The sequence below is a fragment of the Neodiprion lecontei genome, chromosome 5 (genome assembly GCF_021901455.1).
Source record: "Neodiprion lecontei isolate iyNeoLeco1 chromosome 5, iyNeoLeco1.1, whole genome shotgun sequence".
Taxonomy (NCBI): domain Eukaryota; kingdom Metazoa; phylum Arthropoda; class Insecta; order Hymenoptera; family Diprionidae; genus Neodiprion; species Neodiprion lecontei.
The window spans coordinates 28,643,175-28,667,206 of NC_060264.1; the positions used below are offsets into that span (position 1 = coordinate 28,643,175).

At 35.1% G+C, this 24,032-nt stretch overlaps 4 protein-coding genes across 12 annotated transcripts; 2 read left to right on the top strand and 2 right to left on the bottom strand.

Moving 5' to 3' along the window:
• Positions 1-771: 771 nt before the first annotated feature.
• LOC107219170 (dual specificity mitogen-activated protein kinase kinase 4) lies at positions 772-5,409 on the bottom strand. Of its 9 annotated transcripts, none has more exons than XM_046740974.1 (9): positions 4,939-5,409; positions 4,196-4,264; positions 3,644-3,755; positions 3,208-3,285; positions 2,931-3,108; positions 2,518-2,637; positions 1,993-2,292; positions 1,551-1,777; positions 772-1,434 (listed from the first exon to the last, which is right to left on the bottom strand). In XM_046740974.1, exons 1-9 carry the CDS (start codon positions 4,979-4,981, stop codon positions 1,269-1,271), a joined length of 1,293 nt encoding a protein of 430 aa, XP_046596930.1. In that variant the 5' UTR covers positions 4,982-5,409; the 3' UTR covers positions 772-1,268. The 9 variants fall into 9 exon arrangements, with proteins under 9 accessions (XP_046596930.1, XP_015512775.1, XP_046596928.1 ...); XM_015657289.2 differs by having other exon boundaries at positions 2,931-3,120; XM_046740972.1 differs by having other exon boundaries at positions 2,931-3,138.
• Positions 5,410-5,991: 582 nt separating this feature from the next.
• On the top strand, positions 5,992-8,280 carry LOC107219172 (28S ribosomal protein S7, mitochondrial). Its single transcript, XM_046740983.1, has 5 exons — positions 5,992-6,111; positions 6,868-7,056; positions 7,348-7,579; positions 7,894-8,031; positions 8,106-8,280. Exons 1-5 carry the CDS (start codon positions 6,038-6,040, stop codon positions 8,250-8,252), a joined length of 780 nt encoding a protein of 259 aa, XP_046596939.1. The 5' UTR covers positions 5,992-6,037; the 3' UTR covers positions 8,253-8,280.
• A 114-nt stretch (positions 8,281-8,394) lies between these two features.
• LOC107219173 (transmembrane protein 186) lies at positions 8,395-9,431 on the bottom strand. Its single transcript, XM_015657294.2, has 2 exons — positions 8,928-9,431; positions 8,395-8,779 (listed from the first exon to the last, which is right to left on the bottom strand). Exons 1-2 carry the CDS (start codon positions 9,205-9,207, stop codon positions 8,460-8,462), a joined length of 600 nt encoding a protein of 199 aa, XP_015512780.1. The 5' UTR covers positions 9,208-9,431; the 3' UTR covers positions 8,395-8,459.
• Positions 9,432-15,664: 6,233 nt separating this feature from the next.
• On the top strand, positions 15,665-23,582 carry LOC107219200 (transducin beta-like protein 3). Its single transcript, XM_015657352.2, has 15 exons — positions 15,665-17,018; positions 17,316-17,367; positions 17,533-17,740; positions 18,036-18,210; positions 18,545-18,715; positions 19,106-19,278; positions 20,368-20,567; positions 20,770-20,973; positions 21,157-21,346; positions 21,433-21,554; positions 21,616-21,774; positions 21,851-22,016; positions 22,173-22,397; positions 22,726-22,853; positions 23,242-23,582. Exons 1-15 carry the CDS (start codon positions 16,993-16,995, stop codon positions 23,434-23,436), a joined length of 2,394 nt encoding a protein of 797 aa, XP_015512838.2. The 5' UTR covers positions 15,665-16,992; the 3' UTR covers positions 23,437-23,582.
• The last annotated feature ends 450 nt before the right edge of the window (positions 23,583-24,032 follow it).

Genomic DNA, 24,032 nt, shown 5'->3' on the forward strand with positions numbered 1-24,032 from the left:
TATCAAAATACAATGGCATCGAGTGTTGAAATAATTTTATTACCATTTTTGACTATTCACTGAAAGAATTTATGTTAGTATTTAAGCATCGGCAAACTGAAGCATTTTTTTATGGCACTGAAGTTCTTTGTTTAGTTCCGAACTGACCACCAGGCTATGCATTATTCTCACTGATGAGAACCAACAGTATTTTGATCATAAATCAGTGTGACGGAATTCTGAAAATTTTTAGAGAGCTGTTGATTTTTACACAGTAAATGAGAAGTATCGATTTGATTTTTGAAAACAAAAACCTAGCGATAAATATCTGTGGTTTGCAGGTACATTTTTGAAATGTTTAGAAAGCTCATATAGGATTTTAATGTTTCATTTAAAAATCAAAATCCGATTGTGTGGATGGTGTTTTAGGTTAGAAACTGAAATTAAAAACAAGTTCGTGTTCGAAAACTGGTACTTAGTTCGCTAATATTTAATATAGAAATATTCCAGTTTCTAGTGCGTGACGTGTGAAGGTGATAGTACTTTTCGAAATTTAGGAATGTATTATCCATGTAATTATTCAACTCGTGTGTAGTTCTGAATCAATTATTATTATTATCATCATTCATTATTTATTATTCTTACAGTACAGTATTTTAACGTTGGTATAAGCTTGTTCCTAATAAAATCGCCAGAACGAGCAATTAGGTACTTTGTACTGTTTTGGCGAACTATTTCCAAGTCATATGCATATATAAAACATGGAATTAAAACATTAAACAATATATACAATTCACAACAATTTTCTTTTCGTGTATTTCTTTTTTTTTTACTATTTAGTTTTTACTCTCCGTTTTTTTTTACGTTTTTCTCGTCTTCTTTTTCGGTGATTGAAATTCGTAATATTACAAGAACTACGGATCGTTCTGGAGATGATATCTAATATATGTTTATTTTTACTTTATGTAAGAGGTACGCCACAGCTGTGTTTTGCGACAGTTCATTTTTCTGTTTGTTTCTCTCAAGATTCGTAGGAAATTATTTTCTATTATATGAATTATCTCCGCGATTGTTTTCCTCTTTTTTTTTCTTTCTCTACATATTAGATACAATTGAATGTCGTTCATTACCTCCTACTCGCTACGGAGTATCCTTGTTTCAAAAGTCCTTTATCAGGAGGGGCCTTTCCGTAATAAAATTATATTCCAAGGGGAACATAGTACATCTTCTACGTTACTTTTACGGAGGAGGTCCATGGAATGCATTTCTTTTCATACAATTTTTTTTTCTTAAGGCTGATTTGTGGTGAACGGCGTCACTCCATTGTTAGCCATACTGTCCAACACTCCGCTGACGTACGCGGCCACGTCTATTTTCGCTTCTTCACCTTTCCTTATGAACGGATGTTCCAAAAGTTTGTTGTATTTTGGACGCTGCGTCTCTTCCTTGATCAAACTGCAAGCAAAAACGGTAAAACAATTTAGAATCTATCTCCAACCCAACATCCTTCATGATCGCAAAGATTCAGCTAATTCTTAATTCGATTGAAGAACTCGCGTTTCAGTCATTACCATGTGTTTACGAAATTGACAAAATCCATTGTGAAACGATTTCCATTCTCGTTGGGTGACAAACGCGGCGGGTCTCCTTGTACCACCTGATATAGTTGTTCGAATACCGAATTCCATTTTGGATATGGAAAATACCCAGTCGCTACTTCCATCAGCGTTATGCCCAAAGACCATACGTCACTCCTGACGTCATATCCTCTTGCTCGTTGGGGATCTATCCTTTCGGGCTGTAAAATTTTTCTTTCTCATTACGTGGCAAAATTGAAAAAAGTAGATAATAAACTCAATGAAATTTCACACTTTTTTTAGTCTAGTACTTCCATTGATTTTAGATTAATATCTCTGCTGATTACAATTACGGTAAAATCGATCGTTTGCGAAAATGCTTTGAACTTACATTTGTACTTGGATCAAAGTTAGTATTTCTTTAGTTATTACTCACAGCCATATAAGGCCTGCATCCGGCGTCTCGTGTTCGGGCAATTGAATCGACCAGTTGTCCAGAAATGCCAAAATCGCACAGCTTGATGTTACCGCGACGGTCGAGAAGTATGTTGCTTGGCTTAACATCACGGTGAATAATTTTGAGCTTCTCCTTAAGATAATTTAATGCCTTAACTGTAGCTACTGTGATTTTTCCCAGTATACTTTCAGGTATCCTCTCGTTTAATCTCTCATATATAAATTTGTAGAATTTGTCTAAAGACGTGTCCATCAGTTCCATACAAATCCAACAGTCTCCCTGTGCAAGAAAAGAAGAGGAACCGTTGTAGCATCACTTTGGTTACAAATGTTACAACAAAATGAGGTCAAAGATATAATTTCAAGATGCAGGTATTATACAACTCGACCAACTCAAAATGTTGGATGAAGGGCTAGAATACCGTTTTTTTTCTACTTGATGGTTGCGAAATTTTCTATTAGCAAAAATTCTACATGTGAATATGTGAAACGAAAAATTATTCACCTCTTTAAATAAAGCTCCATAAAATTGCACGATGCAGGGACACTCGTTGGATTTCATAACAACTTCCAAATCCATTAAAAGTTGTTTCTGTTCTCTTTCATCCACTGTTGAGCGAATCCTCTATATAATGGAAAATAAAAAAGTTGCATTCATAAGGAATCGTGATGAGTTTGCGCAATATGTTTTGGTCTGAACTATTATTGGAAAGGATTTTTCATTGAAAATCAAGGTAAGTTATGGTGGAACACATAAATATATATCATCATTAATAAGACTCGAATGTTCTACGTTGAAGAGTATTTACGAAAATTTTTGTAGAAATACTTTTATTATTTAATTAATTATGATTCGTGACGAAAATTGTTTTTACATAATTACGAAACCTCTGGTCAAAGGGAAATTATTCTTCTCACCTTCACAGCCATGACGGTATTGCTTATCCTATGTATCATCTTATTTACAGTGCCAAATCCTCCGCGCCCGATCTCTCCCAAGTCTTGTAAATCCTCGCTGGTAAAATCATATATCGTGTCAGGAGATAACTGAAGTTTTCCCGTGCTCTGCATTGATTGACACATCCGTAATTTCTCCCTGGAATAATACCTCATATGCACAGAATTACTGCAGTATGAACATCGTCGTTACTTAATTCAGTATAATATATAATCATCTCGCATTCAAGCTTATTACCTTGCTTTATCTGGGAGAAATTCTTGTTGCGCCGCTGGCCGAGGCCTAATCGGCAACTTTGGCAGAGGTAAGGGCAAGCTAGGGCGAGACGACCTATTATTCATAGTAATGTCATTTAGAACTCAGTTTCTCATGCCTTTCTAAAGAATTTCGTTGTTGGTGGAAATCCGGTTGATCGTAAAATTGGGGTACTTATACATTACTACGTTCGTTAAACCTAATACCTCGAAATTCCTTGTAAATGTTCCCGAACCAAAAATTTATTCTCTCCATACACGATTGTACTAATATTTATTTAGAATATACAATTTGCTTGGCAGAATATGATTCGGAAGAACAGCTCTTGGAGTTGGTAAGGAATATTTTTACACATTATTCCACATTAAATTGAAGAAGGAAAAAGTGTTATTGTTTTGTGAGACCGTTGTTTACTTACGGCAATGGTGGGCATGATGACATACTGGTGGAATTGGAGTGGGTCGAGTTTGTGGAATTTGAAAAGGTTAGGCTACCAGATCCCAGATTCATCTTCAACGCCTGTCTTTTCTCTGTTGAATTCAACAAACAAATAAATTAAGGTAATGCGAAAATATGCTTAATGACAATAACAAATCAATTCAAAGGATGAATGAAACAAGAACCCAAGTTGATAAGAGACACGAATACAAACTCTGCCAGTTATTAACACAAAGAATGCCAAAGATAAGATAAAGATTTTAAAAATCCTAAAACTGAGAAACGCACTCCTTCAATTAACATCAAATGATGAAAGTCTTGTACGTAAGTAGGGAGATTTCAAAATATATTGTCATATGCCGTTACTGATCCACCACATTCACACCACATTCGAGTATTAAATTTTACATCGCAATAACTTGCTACATTTTTTCAATTTTCCTCTCATCTCTTGTTATGGATAAATCAGGTACTTGATCCATTGATCCATCAGCTGAATTAATTATTGATGGAGTGAAATCTAATCAGGTACCTGACACTTCATTCTGAATATCGCTATTGGACAGAAAATCCAAACGTGGAAAGAAGTTTCTGCCGGTTCCTGAAATGTTAGATAGACTTAAGAAAACAATTGTTGTTAATAAAAATTATTCACGGACGTTATGTCTGAGGTAGAACTCAGTGTGGTTAACGTTGCTAACCGCAGACATTTGTCTATGTTAAACTAACGACGATAATAACAACAACACTGACTATTACCGTATATCATTAAAGACGTCACAAAGTTGAATTATAAAATGTGCGTGTTCATTAATACGCTACTTTTTCGATTGCGGGGAAATGTCAAAACGCGTCAAAGACAGACGGATGCGAGAAAGAGAGGTAAGAAGGCAGGGGATAGGTGCATGTTTGTTGGGGATCGCGGATCCCGCTGATAAGACAATCCGTAGGCAACAACGTAGGTAGATTCGTCGTAAATCGTATAAAACATGCAAACGAAGGCGGTTAACGAGCAAGCGACGTTTCTGCAGACGATAAATAACAACTGGGTTGAATGAAATATCGGTTAGACCGATTGTTACGGGTTAGTCGAAACAGACGACTAACGATGTGACTGACGACTACCTGCATTTGCAACGACACGAGGACGGGGCATAGAACGAGTAGAGAACGGATTTGGAAGACAATTTTCCGTGGTAATAGATGCGGTGAAGATGAAGAAAGCGATGGGCAACACGTATAACGAGTCAATGAACGAGCGAAGGAAGGACGAACCTTGGTTTATTTGATGCGAAGAGTTTCCTTGATTCTCTGCCATTTTGATAATGTGGTGTTTTTAACGTCCCGTTTGGGTGCGGAAAATTCGTTTCTCCGCCGTATCTTCGATATAAACACAGATACGAAATTAATCCAACACCACCACTTGTCAAGGCTCTCCTTCGATACAAAGGGTTTAGGAGACCTTTTCACACGAACTTATCAATCTAACGGCGAACGTTGTTTTCAATGTACGAATCATTTGGGGGGTTATTTAACGTGTCGTTTTTTTTCCTCTCTCTCTCACTCCCTCTCTACCACTATCTATTTTATCAACGAATAACGATTTCAACGTTTTATTTGTTAACACGTATCGTTTATTTTCATTTCACTCCTCTGTTTTCCTCCTTTCTTTTCTTCCTTCTTTTTCTCGTCAACGCGATTGCTCCCAGGCTGGTTCCTCGAAACCACTACTACTTACTTTTCTATACCGTAAGTTGTGCTGGTTCATACCAATCGTACGATCAAACACCAGTTGGCCTCCCATTGGCTGAGACACCCCGTACACTTGCCCACAGTAATTCCGAGATGGCTAATTTTTCGGACAAGTCTGTTACGTTGGCAATCTAGAGAGGCTGGAAAACAGAATTTGTCATTATGTCATGTTAGGTGGCCGCGACACAAAACTTTGAAAAGGGCTAATACTTTGATTCAAATTCGATTGAATCGTAAAATAAATGATTGACGTACTATAATTATGGACGCATCTCGTAAAATACGAATAAGTAATTGTATTTTACCGGATTGTAAGGCTGAATTCATAAATAATAGTATTTTCCATGTTGGAACACGTCAATTATTTATCTCACGTTTCAATCAAATTTGAATCGAGTTTCAGCCCTTTTCAAAGTTTTGGCTCCCGGCCACTATCAAGGCGCTGTGGACACCTAACATGACGAATATATATCATATGCTATGGTAGCTAGGTTGACAGTTTACACTTTACCGGCGGTGTTGCTGCGGGTTCATTCTGCATTACCAATATAACCAACTTGTCCAAAAGATTAGCAGTTTCAGAATTATTGTGAATAAGTGTACCAACAGTAAGCCAACGAAAATGGCCGCACTTAAAATGTTTCACAGCAGACAATTCGCGGCTGCTACCGTTCGGTCTTTATTATCAATAAACAGGTGCGTCTTGTCAATTTGGGTATAATTTTTCGGTTGTATATATTCTATGGATTTTTTCCATGTCCATTTTTACTATAAGTCTTATAAGTCTACAGAATCATCTTCATTCTTGTCATTAATCGCATAACCTCAAAAGCACCGGGATGTGAGAAAAAAGTTTGATATTTATTTTGAAGAGTTGTAATTCAATGTTGACGAAAGAAATTCTCCTCGATATATGAAGCTGAAGCTAGTAACCAAAGTTAGCACACAAATCTGTTAAACTTTTTGGAAATAAAAAAAAGCAGTTCAGTTTTATCCTCATATTTCTCTTTTTCAAACGTACTGGAGGTTTAAGGTATTTTACAAAATTTTGATTTTCAGACTTGGCTTCACATTATTCAAATAAATATTAGAACTTTAATGCTGGCTTAGAAGGAGCAGTCTTGTTCTTGAAATGGGAATTGAAAATCTTTTTCATAAATATTCTTCGATGTCTTATAACATTCAAGGACCAGTTATCAAGCGCATTCTATTATTTTTTTGATCGTGTGGTATTATCGGAATGCAAATCAAATTTTGTCGTTTTGTATCAATGAATTTAACTGATTGTAAAACATTATTTAGAAAAAAATGAAGTGTACGTTTTTAAAAAGCTGGAGAACATGAGGAATTAAAAATATCATTTTTTAGATTCACTTTATTCAAAGAATTCTAATACACTTCAAATGTTTTTAAATATTTCCAACTCCAGTTTACCATTTTTACTTATTATAGATGGAGCGAAATCAACATCAAGAAAAATGACTACAGCGTTTATCCGCCATACTATGTTAGACCGGTTTATAAGAAGGAGCAGCAAGCTGCTCTCAAAGGAACTGAAGAGGCCGAACACCTAGCACATGCGCCGATTAAAGCAGCTAGAAACAATGAGACAAGTTCAGTTTTCCATGATGAGTTTCTAAGGTTGTGTGTTAATTTTTTATCCATCTCATCAATATAAGAGTTGAAAAAATTCACAATGTTTATATGAATGCAAATAAGGCAGTCTATTGAAATTCTGTGTCTCGATAGAATTGACAGTAAAAAAAAAACTTGTGGACAACTCCGAAAAATGAATGATTTTTTAAAATAATCATGATCGCAATTTTTTCTTTCTAATTTTGGTAGTATAAATTATCTATGAATTTATATGTACCGAAGAGATAAAAAGGCCTCTGCATAATTATAGTTTAAACATGCCTTCATTTTATGCAGACAATTTACCAACTACATTATGAAAAAGGGGAACAAGATATTGGCACGTAGATTACTGGAAAAATCATTAGAGAATGTGAAGAGGATACAGTTGGAACGATACCACAAAGCAGAGCCGCAAGATAAAGTAGGCATGGAACTAGATCCAAAAATAATCATGCACAAGGCTATTGCAAATTGTAAACCACTACTCAAACTGGAACGAATTAAAAGAGGTGGAGCCACATATCAGGTATATTAAATTCAGTTATTGCTGGATAAAATGTTTGAAATCCTAACTGGTTTCATTATATTTGACTAGGCTCGTGTATTTAAAAAGAAAAAACTTAAACCTTATGATCATTATTCTGGAATGTTGAACATGAAATTTGTGGATTTGGCTCCTTTTTTCACTTAGTACTTGATGAAACTATGCGAGTTTTAGTTATAAATAGCTTAATCCAACTCGTAGAGTTTTTGGCTACATTTGCCACTTCTTTTGAATATTCAACATTTTTCTTTAAAATGTTTATTGAACCTGAATTATTCGTTTCCTAACCCCTCAAGGTTCCAATACCAGTAACGGATAAAAATGCACAGTGGGTTGCTTCAAAGTGGATGCTTGAAGCTGCTAGAGACAAGGAAAGTAACGCGCATTTACCAGAAAAATTAGCATATGAACTTCTTGATGCATTTAATAATCAGGTTCTTATTCTTTTTTCAATCATTTCTAAGCCATCAAACCATTGCTTTCAGTTTCTCTCACACCTGTGACAAAGAATGGTCTGATTTTAGGGACGTGTTATCAAGAGGAAACAGGATTTACACAAGCAATGCGAAGCAAATCGAGCCTATGCTCATTACAGATGGAGCTAAATATTGACCATGTTAATTCCCTTCATCGTCAAGCTATTGTAAATTTTTAAACCCATAAAATAAATAATGTCATTCACATATGAGATATATATTGATAACGTTTTCTAATCACTGATGATATCTTTTGGGAATACACAATTGAAAATGATCACGTCAAGGATCAGCTAATTGACTGAATACATGTATATGACATTTGGCAAAAAATATTTATTTATTCTACATACATTTTAAATACTTAGGAATACTTATTTTTAATTCTAACTTTTCTTCGCTAGAGCATTATCACCAAATATTAGTTTAAATTTAGCAGGGTCTTCAATAATTGCATATTTCAAATTGAATTTGAGAGTATCCTTTGTAGAGTAACGTTGCAAGCTGTAATAAGGCAGGATGGGATTGGTAGATATCTCACTCAGAGGCAAAATATCATTTATATCCACCTCAATGTCGACTTTGGTTCCCCAAGTATTTGCATATGAAATTTTTACAGTTTTTTGATCATCCATTAAGTATATCATCCCAACTCGATTTTGACCAAGGAAACCAATCATAAAAAATCCCAAACACCACATGATTCCTATATAAAATATACATTATTGTTGTACAAAATATATTCCAAAGCATGGAAAGGCGAGAGCCATAATGTAAGAATTGAAAAAACTGTGCACATTGCGTTGAACTGTTACACTAAAGGAAACGAAGAAAAACAAAACCCAAGAAATTACCAGTTACTGCAAACACGACGGCAGTCTCTGTAGTGATGATATCTGAAATGGCAAGAACCACTGTACCAGGTATACCAGTAGCGGTTGCAATTGTTTGATACAACTTTAACCGGTTAACGATACTGGAAAGCCGTATCAACGGGTACTTGTAAATTAACTGATAATCGTGAAAACGAGTCAATGTGTTTGACTGAAAACGTACGGGTTGACTGATTTTAGCTATACAAGAAGTCACGCTCCTCAATTTATTGTATGCACCCAGTCTCAGAATGAAAATCATTTTTAGTAATTGTTTAACTGCTAACGTTTGATTTTGTCACTCATTAATTTAGCAATTTCGGTTCAGCTTATGCAATCAAACGTATCATTGTTATCTTGGATACATTTTCTCCTGCAACAAACTATTCGACCCGGCTGTTTAGGTTATGTTAAGTTAGGTTAGATTCTTCTTTCTTTAGACGCAGACTGTAGATGTATAGTATGTTCAGTCAACGATTCACAATGCTGTAAGGCTGGATAGGCTGGATACTTTTGGGCTGGATTTTCACGAGCGTGTGTAGAAACCACGTAGTTAGTTCAGTGGATCTCAATTACATTTTTATACTAAGAATTTAAAAATCTAGGATTCTTAATTGGAATTTGAAAAAATATATCAAATAAAGCAGCAAGGTGAAGTAGCTGATGGCGCAATCCAACTTAAGTATTCTTCAAAATTGGTCAAATTCGACTAAAAAAATCCGAAGGGGTGTAATCTTCCTTTGTTAGCGATTTTCAGAGCCCGGAAACTTTTGCATTTGAATCGTTTTGCTGGACTTTTTTTTACACTAATTGGACCCTCAGGAATGACTGAATATACCTTCGGCCAACGTATTTTATTCGGCTCGAAGTCGCTGGAAAATTTCAGTTGACGCCTGACGCCGCGTGTCATGGCAATTTTTCAAATATCCGACCGTGTTGTGCGCAACTCACATGAAACTTCCGACCGGTCGAAAATTGTTTCCCAGCCCAGCGCGATGTCAGTCGCTTCCGAGCAGCCGTAGTGAAACAACGCATTCCGCAAATCGAGAATTCAAATCGCCTTGTACAGGCTTCGACTGTTCGAGACATGGTCAAGCGCCGATACCTTATGGTTAAAAAAAAGGTTGTTAGCGTTATCCGATCAGTGTATTCCCACGAAACTCATTGTGATTAATATCCGAACAGCAGCGTATGGCCCATAAAAGAACCAAGTTACTGAATTAAAAACAGCCTGCGACATCGAAGGTGAGTTTCGTATCTCAAATTTTCATTATTTTGTGCAACTTCAGTCTTAAGCGATTTCGACCCTCGACTCTCTGCGTCGGCTGTCATTTGTTATTGTTTGCGCGGCTGATTTTCGGTAAGTGCGTAGTTGCATTGTTAGTAAGTTTGATTCAGTCCGTTTAGGCAGCTAGCTACAGCATAAAAAGTGCGAATGGGCTTGGAATCAAGTGTTATTATTACGCTGCATAGTCACAAGCGCTTTGTGACAACAAAATGCCCTGATAATCTTCCGTTGTGGTTTTTTTTTTTACATCATTCTGGAAAAACAGGCCTTGCAGGACGTGACCTTCGTGTGAGTTGTGTCTTGAATTTGGATTCGCAGATCGCGTCTCTCACGTGAACATACGTTCGTGAAATCAAAATTTTATTGCGTTGCGGATTTTGGCGTCGTTTCTTATGTAACAAAAAACTGTAAGCGATTACGTCTGATTCCGATTTTTTTCCTGAGGATCAATCGACAGAAGAATCCTGCGTTTCGTAATACTTTGTTACCATTTAAAAAAAGTTAACGCATCACGGCGTTAATAATCGTTTCGAAATTTCGATTGAATCTAAATCGTAAACTGTTATTGATTCCTCACACAGTTCTGTTCGTAAATTAGGAGTCATTTTTCGAATTTTCGATCGGGATAAAAAGTTTGATATTTTAACCGAAAAAGGCGTAGAGAAATGTTCCAGGTCGTATTGGAAAGTAGAAAAAATCCGATTCATTATCGGTATTTACAAAATTCTCTACAACGTTTTTAGCACTTACTACTTAATGTTGAACATGTTGTTTTTACACGATTTTTATACTTTAATAAAGTCGCCCGTAACTTTTTGGGAAATAGCAAAAGGAATTTTTTCTCACAAGGATTTTCAAAGGGGTGAGACTCAGTTTTGATTCATTTATTTTTTCTACGATTGCGATTTTTTTCCTCAAAGTTATGCAACTTTTTGTACAGTAGTTCAGTTTTTGGAAAATCCATCATAAATCAAGAACTACGGGATTTAAAATTCAATATCAAGGATGAAAAAAGTTCTATTATATTTTATGTTAAATGGGTCAGAATTTTCTTTGAATTCTGTTTTTTACGACAATTCCTGGCTGAAATTCCGTAAGTCGTCTTATCAATTCTATTGCTCAATAGCTACTCTTCATTAAATAAAAAGTTCGCAAGTTTCGATCATCATATTTTATTGATCAATAAACAATAATAACAATCAATAGACGATTGACTGAATTTCGACCAGGAATGTATATAAAAAAAATTTGAAAAAAACACTGAACTATTCAAAATAAAATAATACAACTTTTTTTCTCCCTTAAAATTTAATCTTAGACCTCACAGTTCTCGAATTATGATGGATTTTGCGGCAACTATACAAAAAGTTACATTAAAAAGAAAATCGAAATTGAAGCTGATTTTTGCCCGTTTGAAAGTCCTTCTCAGAAAAAATTCCTATGGCTATTTCCCAAAAAATTACGCGTGATTTTATGAAAGTATGAAAATCAAGAAAAAACAACATGTTTAACATCACCTAGTGAATGCTAAAATGGTAGTAAAGAATTTTGCACAAAATGATAATGAAGCTGATTCTTTCTACTTCCAAACGCGATCTGGAACATTTCTCTGAGCTTTTTCTTGGCTGAGACATCTAACTTTTTGTCCCGATCGATAATTGGGAAAGTGATCCCGAACTTATGAACGGTATTGTACCTAATATGTTCTGGATAACTATAGTGAACTATGAATGCTGTTCAAATCGTTATTAAAGATACATTAAGTACTAACAAAATATCGTGTTATCTTACCTGATTGCAGAAAGAAGCTTCAACAACTTTGATTGACATTAGTGATTACTTAGATTGCAAGTCTCTGTCAATAAATCTTGGAAGACGTCACTCGGTAGCGGAACTGACGAATTTATTACAGAAAAACAACAGGTATAAAACAATCCCAATCATTTCTCACTTGTTTGTGCATATAATCAATAAGATTTTCAAAGCTTGGCATAAATAATTAGCTACAAAATCAAGTATATGGTTGTTGACTTAAATCATATATTAACCAAAATGTTGTGGTTTTGTCCTTCACCTGATTACAGAATTGAACTACTGCAAGAATGATCGAGGTTAACTAGTATCCGCATTAAGTGACCTCAGTAATATACCTATGTTGTAAAACAAAATACAGAAGCTGGACAGGTTGCGATTTTGTAAAAGATTAGAAAACAGGTACATATTTGAGATTATTCTTTTTTACACTTTTCGGCTATTTTCAGTCTGAGAAATTTGTCAGTTAGTCAAATTTGATTGGTTTTAATCCTTCATTATATTTACACTATTATACTACATTATTAACCACAAAATGGTAATTTTTCAACATCTTGTATAATTATTTTGCAAAACAAATACTAATGAAATGTACTTATTTCCTACCTGTTTACAGGGGCACACTACATTCAAGCATTATTAACCACATTTAGCAGTGATTCGAGTGGCCTCACCAAATCAGTCGATCTCTGACAACAAACTAAACATTAAATCAGTCACTATGCAGTGAATAAAACTGAAAGGTACATATTTGATATCATTTTTAATTACCATGTCCTTTTTGATCGTAAATGATTTTAGCTGCTCACTAATTTTAGATATTTATTCAAAATCTGTGTATATTTTATTAGCCTTCTAGTATTAATTTCTGCACTTCATTTATAAATACATGAGAAATCACTGAAATATCATGCAAATAACTTATTTCCACATAGATAGTCTGTAGTGACATCAAATCTGATCCAAGTACATATTATTTTCTTATTTTAGTGTGAAAAGTGTATCACCACCATACAACCTGAGATGGTACGAGAGCTACTACATATACATGTAAAGTGTGGAGCAGCCCGGAGGAGGTAAGAAAACTTATTTTAGTGATTGTATAATAATTCAATGTGGTACATTACCTAATTCTTGTCCTTGCGTAACATTCAGCGAATGAATATGGAAGTAGACAACAGTAATAATTTACCTAAGAATTGAAATCCAGTTTGTTAAATAAATTTGAGCTTCCTTTTTTGTTTTTTCAGAGTTAAGCAGAGACATCCGAGTAACTTCTCCATTACTCAGCAACGTTGGTGAGTTTGCATGTGTTAGGTTACGGGTATTTCCCTGGGACTCCTTTATCATGTGGCGTGGCGGTAACAATTGTTACACAAATCTTCGATATTTTAGCTGCATGGATAGGCTCATTCATGATCGCAACGGTGCTTGACTTTAAGTTGAATAATTTTTTTTTTTTCGTTTGATCCAGCTGACTTACTTTACCATAGTCACTCAAAGTTAGAAATTTTACACGTTGCTGACAATGGAATGAGCATCGCGACAGTTTACCGTCACTTACTTGACATTCACGAGAACAAATTGTGTTCATCTAGAGCTATAATAATCTACCTGTATTTGAATTTTCCAATGATGTCGTTTAAGTGGTCGATAAATCTGAGGTTAGACATATTCCAATGGTTGTTTAATCAATAAGATTTCAAAGTCTGATAGAATGTAACGTAATCAATTTGCTTGATATATCTTGAATCACTTTCAATTTTTGAATACCCAGCAACTATCCAACAACTACAGGCTTAGCTCGCTTAGAAAAATGCTGATTAGCATTTAGGATGTTTCTAATCTGTCTTACAAAAGGTTGATGTACCGATAGTCAGCCGGCAATCACTAAAATAGTATCTTCGCTGACTATGGTACAAAAACATTTTACTCCCCACAGATAATCAACGAAAAAGTAAGTCACCGTGGCCACGGCGCAAATGAGGAAGAATGATGTGTGTTAAAAAGAATGGAGAATCGTTCAGAGCGAATATAGGTAATTGGGTAGGTAGGTGGTCGTTTTGGGATCCGTCGCGGGATTTAATTTGGATGTTCGTGTGAATCTCTTGAATATTTCCGTTGGGTGGTTTTGTTGGGAATTAGGCGAGGGTAAGAAGGTCACGATGTACCGCGATGTTACTAACTTTTATAATCCACAGCGTCAAATGATCACAGTGATTTTCCTCCAGAATCACGTAAAAGACTCGGTGTAAGAGTCTCCGAACTATTGGTAAGCTTTTAAATTTTAACGAGATTCAATTTCGTATTTTTTTTCACTCTGCAATCGTTTTCCAGTCGTTATTCAGTTTAATTATTCAGTCATTATCGATCATTATTTAATTCAATTGATCTCTGTGATTGTTTGAATGGGCAAAATGCATCTCTGGACCATCTATCGCGTTCCGTGGTACGCTAGATGGGGAGAGATGCTGAGCTCGAAGACGTCGCGTCGAAGAGGAACGCCGACCGTCACGCCACGCAATAATGCATGTCCTCCAACCTCCCTCCCGGACTTGACTCGCATCTGAGAACAACAATCTGCATCGCAATGTGTCGAATTTGAAAAGACGCAGATGCCCATTGGATTTCTACAGAATTTTGTGACAAGTCCTAGATATTTAAGGTTTTTTGACAGATTAATCGGTCGCGCTTTTTTGCGCGTAGATTAATCACAGAATTCAAACGCGCCTTTTGCGCGATGATTAATCACGTGATTCAAACTCGTCTTTTGCGCGATGATTGATAATCAGGGTGGTGACAGACCGGGAAAACCGGGAATTTTTTGACGGGAAAAGTTGGGGAAAAGTTATAGAATTATATTTGAGCAAAATTGTCACCACTCTGATAATGCGAATTGATCGATCGTGCTTTTTGCTATCGATTTGGTAAACGGTATATGAAAAAGTTAAGTACTTCCGATGTGTTAAGCCTTCAGCTTTTCAATCAATTCTCTTTTCAACAACTGAGTGTTCAAGTTTAAATTGACTGCGCCTTTTGCGCGTTGACTTGATACCCTTTGGTCCTAAGAGAAAGTGCGGCACTTGCAAGTGCTTGCAAGCCAACAGTCAATTCACGGGGTAAAAATCGCGGAGTGTATAGTGATAGTGAAGAACTTTGTAAGTATTTATAAAACATATATGAGGTGTACAAATATATTTTTTTTAGTGATTGTCTTATTTTTTGTTTCAGGGCGACGAACAATTTTTTTTTTTTTTTTCGTAAGCATACTGAGAAACATTGAGTCTTTACTCAAACAAAATATTTATTTCAATAATTCCAGGTAAAAGATTGATTTTGATTAAAAAATTTTGTAATTTTTTCTTCAATTGTAGAAATGATAGAGTAGAAGGCTGGTTTCACGAATGTTAACGTTGGGCTCGACATAGTTTTTGTCGATACACGCACTTTTGTCATTGTGCTAATCAAAACTTCTTTTAGCTAGTCTAACCTTTTGTCTGTTTCAGCTAATGAAACCTTTTGTCTGTTTCAGCTAATCAAACATTTTCTCTGTTTCAGTTAATTATACGTTTTGACTATTTCAGCTAATCAAAACTTTTGTCTGTTTCAGTTAATCAAACCTTTTGTCTGTTTCAGCTAATTAAACCTCTTGTCCGTTTCAGCTAATCAAACATTTTGTCTGTTCCAGCTAACCAAACTTTTTACCTGTCTCAGATACTCATACCATTTGACTGTTTCACCCAAGCAACCCTTTTGTCTGTTTCAGCTAACGAAACTTTTTGACTGTTTCAGCTAATCAAAGTTTTCAACTGTTCCAGGCTCATCAAATCTTTTGTATTTCTAATGATACTTTTTTCTAACCAACATTTGAAGCGATTCTTGCTACGATTTCTGGAATTGTCAATAAAGCCTTGATAAATCCTGCTAAAACCAAATTGAGGTGTGTAAAATTGCTCATCGGAGAAATATCTCGCCTCAGACTATGTTTTTTGCGGTCAAATATTTCCCCGATCATCAATTTTTTGTGGCACATGCTGATTCGAGTTTTGCAGAACGTATCAAGGGTCTGTTGACAGTTATGAGGATTGTAGCAGAAATTGATTTCGATGTTGTTAACAAAACTTACGTCAAAATTACTTCAGTTCGTATTTCCGATCCATCCCAAGTATTCAAATATTTCCCACGTAACTTCTGGTACCAACATTACTTTAGGTGTTTTGAGTAATTTTGTGTAAACAATAAAAATTTTGCCGTGCATTTTCTTCTCAATCATTCTTGCTGCAACACCATTTGTTAAAATATTCTCGAAGCGAGATGAAGCAGTGCTTGGAGATATAAGAAAATAATCTAATTCATTCTTATTATTCTGGAACCGTAATACCTGCAATGCATTGAAATGAATCAATTATTGATATATTTTCTACTATTGTCTATTGTTCATTGTTCAGAAGAAAGGCCCTAGACACACCGCAAAATTTTCAGTATTCCTATGTGGTAATAAAGTATGAAAAGGCATCTTAATCATGCACGATTCTGGAAGAATGAAAATGAAGTAGATTATTTTTTGAACTCGAGAAACTGCTGTCGTTCTATTCGATTTCCTTCTCACTTCTTCATTTTCTCAGTTTGTTCACACTTCCAAGTAACTATCCTAGATTTTTAAATAGACAAAAACGTAACTGAGAACCACTGACTCGATACGTAGTTTGGACTTGCGGCATTTTGACGTTGCGTTGATACCATGGCGCTGCAGCGTCAATTTGACGCTCGTGAACACTCGTGAAAATCCAGCTTAAGCAAAATTGTTGATGATGAATTAAGCCGCGTGCGTACTTTAGCGTAGCGTGCAAAGTTCCACGTGAGTTCAAAGCAAAGATTATTTATATTTCAAAGTGATTGGTGGCAGTTACTTCGCACGTTACATATTAAACTCCGTTATTTCAAAAAATGAATGGAAGCAGCCTCAAAGAATCGTAAGTTTTTATTATCAAATACATTCGAGCAGGCAAGAAATTATAAATTCAGTAGTATTTGAGGTTATAAAAGTCTACCGCCAATAGTTCAAACAACTGAAAGTTTCCTATTTTATATTGTAATTTTGTTTGCTTTCTGTCATTATTACCAGTTTTGCACTCAGTGATTGTTAACATTACTTTGTCTATTCCAATTAACTAAGAGGTTATGAAAATCTAGATGTACAAAAGATCTGAAATACAAAATTGATCCTCTATCCATTCGATACATTACGAATGTAAATACTGTTTTTCCAGGTATGAGCTTGAATCACAGTATGGACCATTTTTTACTGGAGGAAACATTGAGGTTTGTACTTTTGAGTGATCATCAAGTATCATTTATATCAATTACATTTCTTACATTCATATTGAACAGAAGTCTATTGCAATTGCATCTAGCACTAGCTGACGTCATAAACTAGTGCTCAGCAAAAGGATAGCAGAGCATAACTATGTCTCATATTTTCCACAGTGGAGTTCGGATGGACAGTATTTTTTTTGCCAGAATGGTGGGACGGTGCACGTTCTGTCGCTAGCTACTGGACATGTTGAAAGTATCTTAGGAGAAACTTCAACTGATCAAGATGAAGATACAGTAAACAGTTTTGCACTCGATCCCAGTGATGAGGATGTTATCACACATCATAAAAGTGGACTCTTCAAATTATGGAATTGGAAAGGTAAAGCTTGTTGACATCTTTTTAAGCTTTCTATTCAGATGATTCCTGGCTCTCAATATCCGGAGTGAAAGATGATTATGTATCAGTTCAAACCCTTGAGAATAAATCTTCAACTATGTAAATTTTTTGACGAATCTGAGATTAATTCCAAGTTTATGAACATAGAAAGAATTAATAGCCAATTTCTCATCAAAGGCGTATCAATTGATATTGTTACCGAATTTTGATACAGGCTTCTGTGAATTATATTTTATTGTCAGTTTATTAATATCTGATTTCTAATATTCCGTAACAGAGGTGAAACTCAAGAAAATGTGGAAGGCAATACATAATGGACCTGTCAGCAAAGTTGCTTTTTCTCGCAATAGCCAAACAATGGCAAGTGGTGGCAGCGATAGTAGCGTTAGATTATGGGACCTAGTACACCAAGCTTGCACGCACAATTTGAAGGGTGCTCAAGGAGTTGTGAGGCAAGTTACTTTGGTTGTAATAATCGTTTTACTGTCTTATTGTATTCATTATATCCGTCAGCAGGTTGGATCACTAATTCAAGCTTATAATGTCTTGAAAAGACAGAATTTTCCAGGGTTTAAACAGAATATTCTAACAACAGATTTTTAAGCTGTTAATTAACAGTGTAGATAAGTGTCATTATTACAGACACAATAGGCAAATGACGTACTTATTTATATCATTATGTCTTACATTCTTGCCAGAATAATTTGAAATCATAATTAAGTCTCTAAATTAGTTTCATTAAAAAGAGAAAACATTGTTATCCTAAAGTACACGCTTCTCTTTTAGTGTTTTGGCTTTTCATCCACGACCAGATAAAGAGTTAATATTTGCTGCTGGTGATGATACAAAAATATATGGATGGAATTCGATAACTGGTCAACAAAAAATTGTTCTCTCCGGACATTTCAGCAAGATCACCTCACTTTTGTTTCACGATGATGGGATTCATTTAGTCAGGTATTTGATGCATGTGTTAGAACAGTTTATTACTGTCTAATAACAGTAGAATTATCTGCAAGAATTTTTTGCTTCTAACATATAATCATACGGGTAAATATAACAAATATACTCCGTTTGAAATTCGTACAATCATGCATTCGATTCATCATATTTATGGTGTTTAAAATAGTTTTGTAAAATATTCCAAAAAAGTGTTTTATAAAATCGTTCCTTGCACTTAGTCGTTGAATTTTTGTTTTCAACAAACTCTACTAATAGTATTGCCACAACCTATGAATGTCATAGTAAAGATTAGAGTTTTATCTGGCAAATTGACTTCTGTTTGTTATTTAATTTTTTTAACACTGATCAGAGATATTAATTGTGATCAATGTCCTTTCCTTACAGTTCTGGAAGAGACAAAGTACTTATTCTGTGGGATATTTCCCAAGGAAGTATAGTACGCACTGTGCCAGTTTACGAAGGTGTTGAGGGTTCCTTCTTATTACCTACAAACAGTACAAAACTCATAACTTCTTATCAGTCTGATGGGATTTATGTCGCAGCTGCAGGAGAAAAAGGTATCTACAATTTCTTCGTGTCGTATCCATGCCTATTAGGGTTGTCCTAAAAAAGGTCATTTTTGAATTTCAGCTGTCCCACCCCCTAAATCGGCTCCAAATAATTCAAAAATATTTCCCCAATTATTTGGAGCCGATTTGGGGGGTGAGACAGTTAAAATTCAAAAATAGCCATTTTAAGGATCACCTTAATGCCTATTTAGAATTTATGTTTACACTGCGGCATTCAGAGGAAACTGGAAACTTTATCCTTTAATGACAAATTATTATGCGTTACAATTGATAGCAATGCTTACCAGCAATGCACAAATTAATGCAATGAGCGTTATATTCTTTTTCAATTCTCTTCTATAATTACTTTCTTTTCCTACTTGGAACAACGGCAAGTCGGGTTTCAACAGTTCTTAGTTTATTCAAAGAGAACTGTTTTGCATCTCAATAAGTAACGGCGTTGTAATATACAATAAGATTCGAATGAAAGTAGTTTGATGGGCTTTATGACAAATAAGACCTTCTTATTTGGTAATTGATCTCCTGAAAACAACTATATGATGAAATAAATATTACTATAAACTAATATGGACCTTGACGTTTATGTGAAGCTAAATTAACTCAACCTATTCTCAAAAATACCAATTACTTGGCATGTGAAATGATTTGAATCCTCACATATCGCCAACATAATTTACCGGTCACTTGTGTCGTGAAATTATTTTCATGTGCTTGTTCGTTACATTTTATTCAATTGTACATTTATTTCGGTTTTCACTTTAAACAACAATTGTCGTTGCTCTTTTAAGAATCCAGATGGCTTTGATCACATGCTTTATAGTATTACACTGTTACTTCAATAGTAAAAATAATAATTGTATTGGAACAATAACAATTGGTAATGCATTATCGAAGAATACGGATGATCAATAGCATGAGCATTTAGATTGACAAAAGCTGTTGGCTCATTGAAATTCTATTGAACGCAAATAACATTTTATGGTAATCAATATAATAAACTAAGATAAACGTTTCTCAGATTTCTGTTATTCAGTGTGCATTATTTCAACGCAACAATGATATTGTCTAAATTCTTAGGAGTTGTCAAAGTATGGGAAATGAGGTCTGGAAATAAGGTATACGAGCAGGAAAATTCTCTGGTTGCTTCAGCAAAAGAAGTTGGAGGACTGTCTATTACCCAGCTGTTATACAATCACGTCACTAATAGTTTTGCAGTGGTATCCACAGAGCATAACATTATTATTCATCAGTTAGACACCTTTGAATGCAAGAAACAGGTATGTTTCACACATTTAATGCTTTGGCACATTTTATATTGTACTCAAAAAACAGTGGGACTATTTCACGCTGTAAAAGTTTTACCGATTAAAATTTTTGCAAATCTATTTAGCATGTAGTGATTGAAAGAGAAAACAAATAGATATGTCGAGAACTTTGTATTTATCAATGGAAATTTCATGTATACCAAACTATTTTCAGCTAGTGGGATACAGCGATGAAATCTTGGATGTTGTATATTTTGGTACCAAAGATACTCATTTGGCGGTAGCGACAAACAGTTCTGATATAAAACTTTACGAATTGACGACAATGAACTGTCAACTCTTATGTGGTCACACAGATTTTATTTTATCTCTTGCTACTACGCCAGCCAACTTCAACCTATTACTTTCATCGGCAAAGGTACACACTCGACTGACATTTTTTTTATTTTATAATTTCATAATTATTGATGAAGGATTAAGATCATCAATATGTCACAAAAATCAGCGATCAAGCTAAGAGGCAACAAAATTGAGCAACGAAAAAATCAAAACCAACCGAAAATTATTAGCCAACTTCAATTTCTGCTCTGGTTTATTGTAGGACAATAGTGTTAGATTGTGGCTTATGGATCCGGAAACATTTCAAGTTTCTTGCGTTGCTCACGCAGTTAGACACACAGCGTCGGTGGGATCAGTTTCCTTATCTCACACAGCTGTGAAATTCTTCACATCAGTAAGTCAAGATTTGTGTCTAAAGATATGGGATTTGCCTGAGAAGATTTCATCCAACGGTAAATGATTTATCCAAATTCTATTCATTATCATAGTAAATAAATTGACACGAGTGGAAACAAATGTGCAACCGTATTTATTACAGAAACAGAAAACACGCTAACCGTTCGATGCACGGAATTGGCGCATCAGAAAGACATAAACGCTGTTGCAGTATCACCGAACGATAAACTCGTCGCTACTGGATCCCAAGATAAAACTGCCAAGGTATAATTTTTCAGAGCTACAGGAATGTAGCTATCTTCACATCACATAATTTTGTTTACAGTTATGGACTGCGGAGAGCTTACAACTCGTGGGTGTTTTGCGCGGCCATCGCAGGGGGGTTTGTTGTGTAAGATTTTCACCAATAGACCAAGTGCTGTTAACAACTTCGGCAGATTGTAATATCAAATTATGGTCACTGACCGATCTGTCTTGTTTAAAGGTACGATCGATCATCAGTATCTATGTTTTACTTGCCTGTTTTTAAAATAAACCCATTTTACCAACAATTTTTTCAGACATTAGAGGGGCACGAATCTTCTGTTTTGAGAGCAGAGTTCTTATCTCGAGGAATGCAGTTGGTCACGGCTGGAGCCGATGGGCTCCTCAAACTGTGGAGCGTTAAAACATCCGAATGTGTTGCTACACTTGAACACCATGAAAATCGAGTTTGGGCACTTGCAGGTTTCTAACTATATGTCCTCTTACTATTGCTTCTGTCGAAGGGATCTTGAATCGAAAATAGAACTATCAAAAATTTTACCTAGATGAATTCTTTCCCGCATTCTTGTTGTTTGATGGATCAACTTCTCTATTTTGAAGATTGATTTTTCATTACAGTATGTCGAAACGAAACTCACATTATCAGTGGTGGAAGTGATTCGATACTGGGTAAATGGCGAGATATTACCGAAGAGAAGAAAGCTGCAGCTGCTGCCGAGGCTGAACGCTTGGCGTTAGAAGAACAGAAACTTTCAAATTTATTAAAAGCTGATCAGCTATTAGCCGCTTTAAAGTTGGCTCTTAAACTGGAAAGACCTCTTCAAGTGTTGAAGATTATCGATAGTAAGTAGTTAATACCCTGTCAAATATTTACCAATGCCATTAAAATATATTTGCCAAACACAAATGTTCAATCTTTCATTGCGAATTCTAGATGTCCGTATACACAACTACATCAAACTCATAGCAAATATTACAACGGAACAGCTTAACTTCTTAGTTGATATACTTCATTAATTCTCTATTTGCTACGCTAATGATAGACATTTACTTTGCTACATAGGTCATTCATTATGAAAATTATTTTATCCCCCTATGATTATTTGGTGGTAAGGTTTAAAGGTAGCCAAAATTAATTACAAAAAATCATCCATGTTTAATATACCTCCAGGTGTTATAAGAAAGGGTGGAGATGGTCTGAGAGAAACGATACATCAGTTAAAGCAAACACAGAAAGAATCATTGCTCAGATGTGCAGTGACATGGAATACCAATAGTCGGAATGCTCAATCAGCTCAGGTATTATTTACAGAAAAATTAATACTGACGAATTTTTCGAAACCACAGTTTCTAGGTTTCTAGGTTTCTCAGTAATTTTTCGGGAGATCTAAAAAATGTTTTCTACATTAACTTTACCAAATTTTCGAAAACTTTTCTCCTAGATAATTTTCAATTGATTAGAATTATAGAAATACCTTTAACTTTAATTTGTAAAATTGATGTTACAAATTCTTTCCAAATTACCAGGCTATAGATCAATGTACCAAAATTTTCGTAATGTTCTTTACATTTTTTCTTTTTAATATCATTATCCTGATCTCAACTCCAAGAAATTAGACCAGACCATAAAATCTTTTACAGTCCTGTTGTTATTATCATGCTTATTATTATACTCCGCACATTTCAGCTGGTGATAAACGTCCTATTGGACGAGATTAGTAGTGGGGAACTCAAGGTACCTGGATTAGCCGCTTCATTGGAAGCTATGATTCCCTACACCGAAAGACACTTCAAGAGGCTGACTCAGCTCATGCAAGATCTTCACTTTATTTCTTACACCGTTACTTGTATGCAGCCCCATAACAAGATAAGTCCAACTTGACCCTTGTAAATACTTTTACCTTAAAGACAGACTTGCATCGAAACTATTAACATTGACTGTAATCGAGTATCACTGCTACTATTTGTACTGGGGAAAGAACGTCATTTGCAAAAAAAATGAATAATATACATAATTTATAATAATTATACTACAATGTATGTGAATCAGGAATCTGACGTCGGCTTGTTGAAAAAGTGGCCATTTTAGATAAAAATTCTGTCATCTGTACGAAAATCATTGCAAAAAGCATTCTTGCTATCGCCATTTATTGAAAATTAATTTTTGTTTTCTAATTGCAGTTCTTGTCTTGAAACTATTCTTGAACCATTGATGTTTACGGAAAATTTACTGTTCAATATTCCGAGGTTGGATAACTTCTTCACTGTTCTTAATCATGGCTTGTGAATTATTCTAATTTGTGTAAACGTGAAAAAAAGAGTTGCATTATTGTTTTCTTATCATTTCAGTCCAATTTTCACGAATTCATCAGTATATCTTTGCTGTTTAGCATAAATGAGTGACGCCTTGTCGCTGCTTATATATTAGTCAAACATTCCTATTGTCTTAAAAAAAAAAACATGTTATGTCAGTTCATT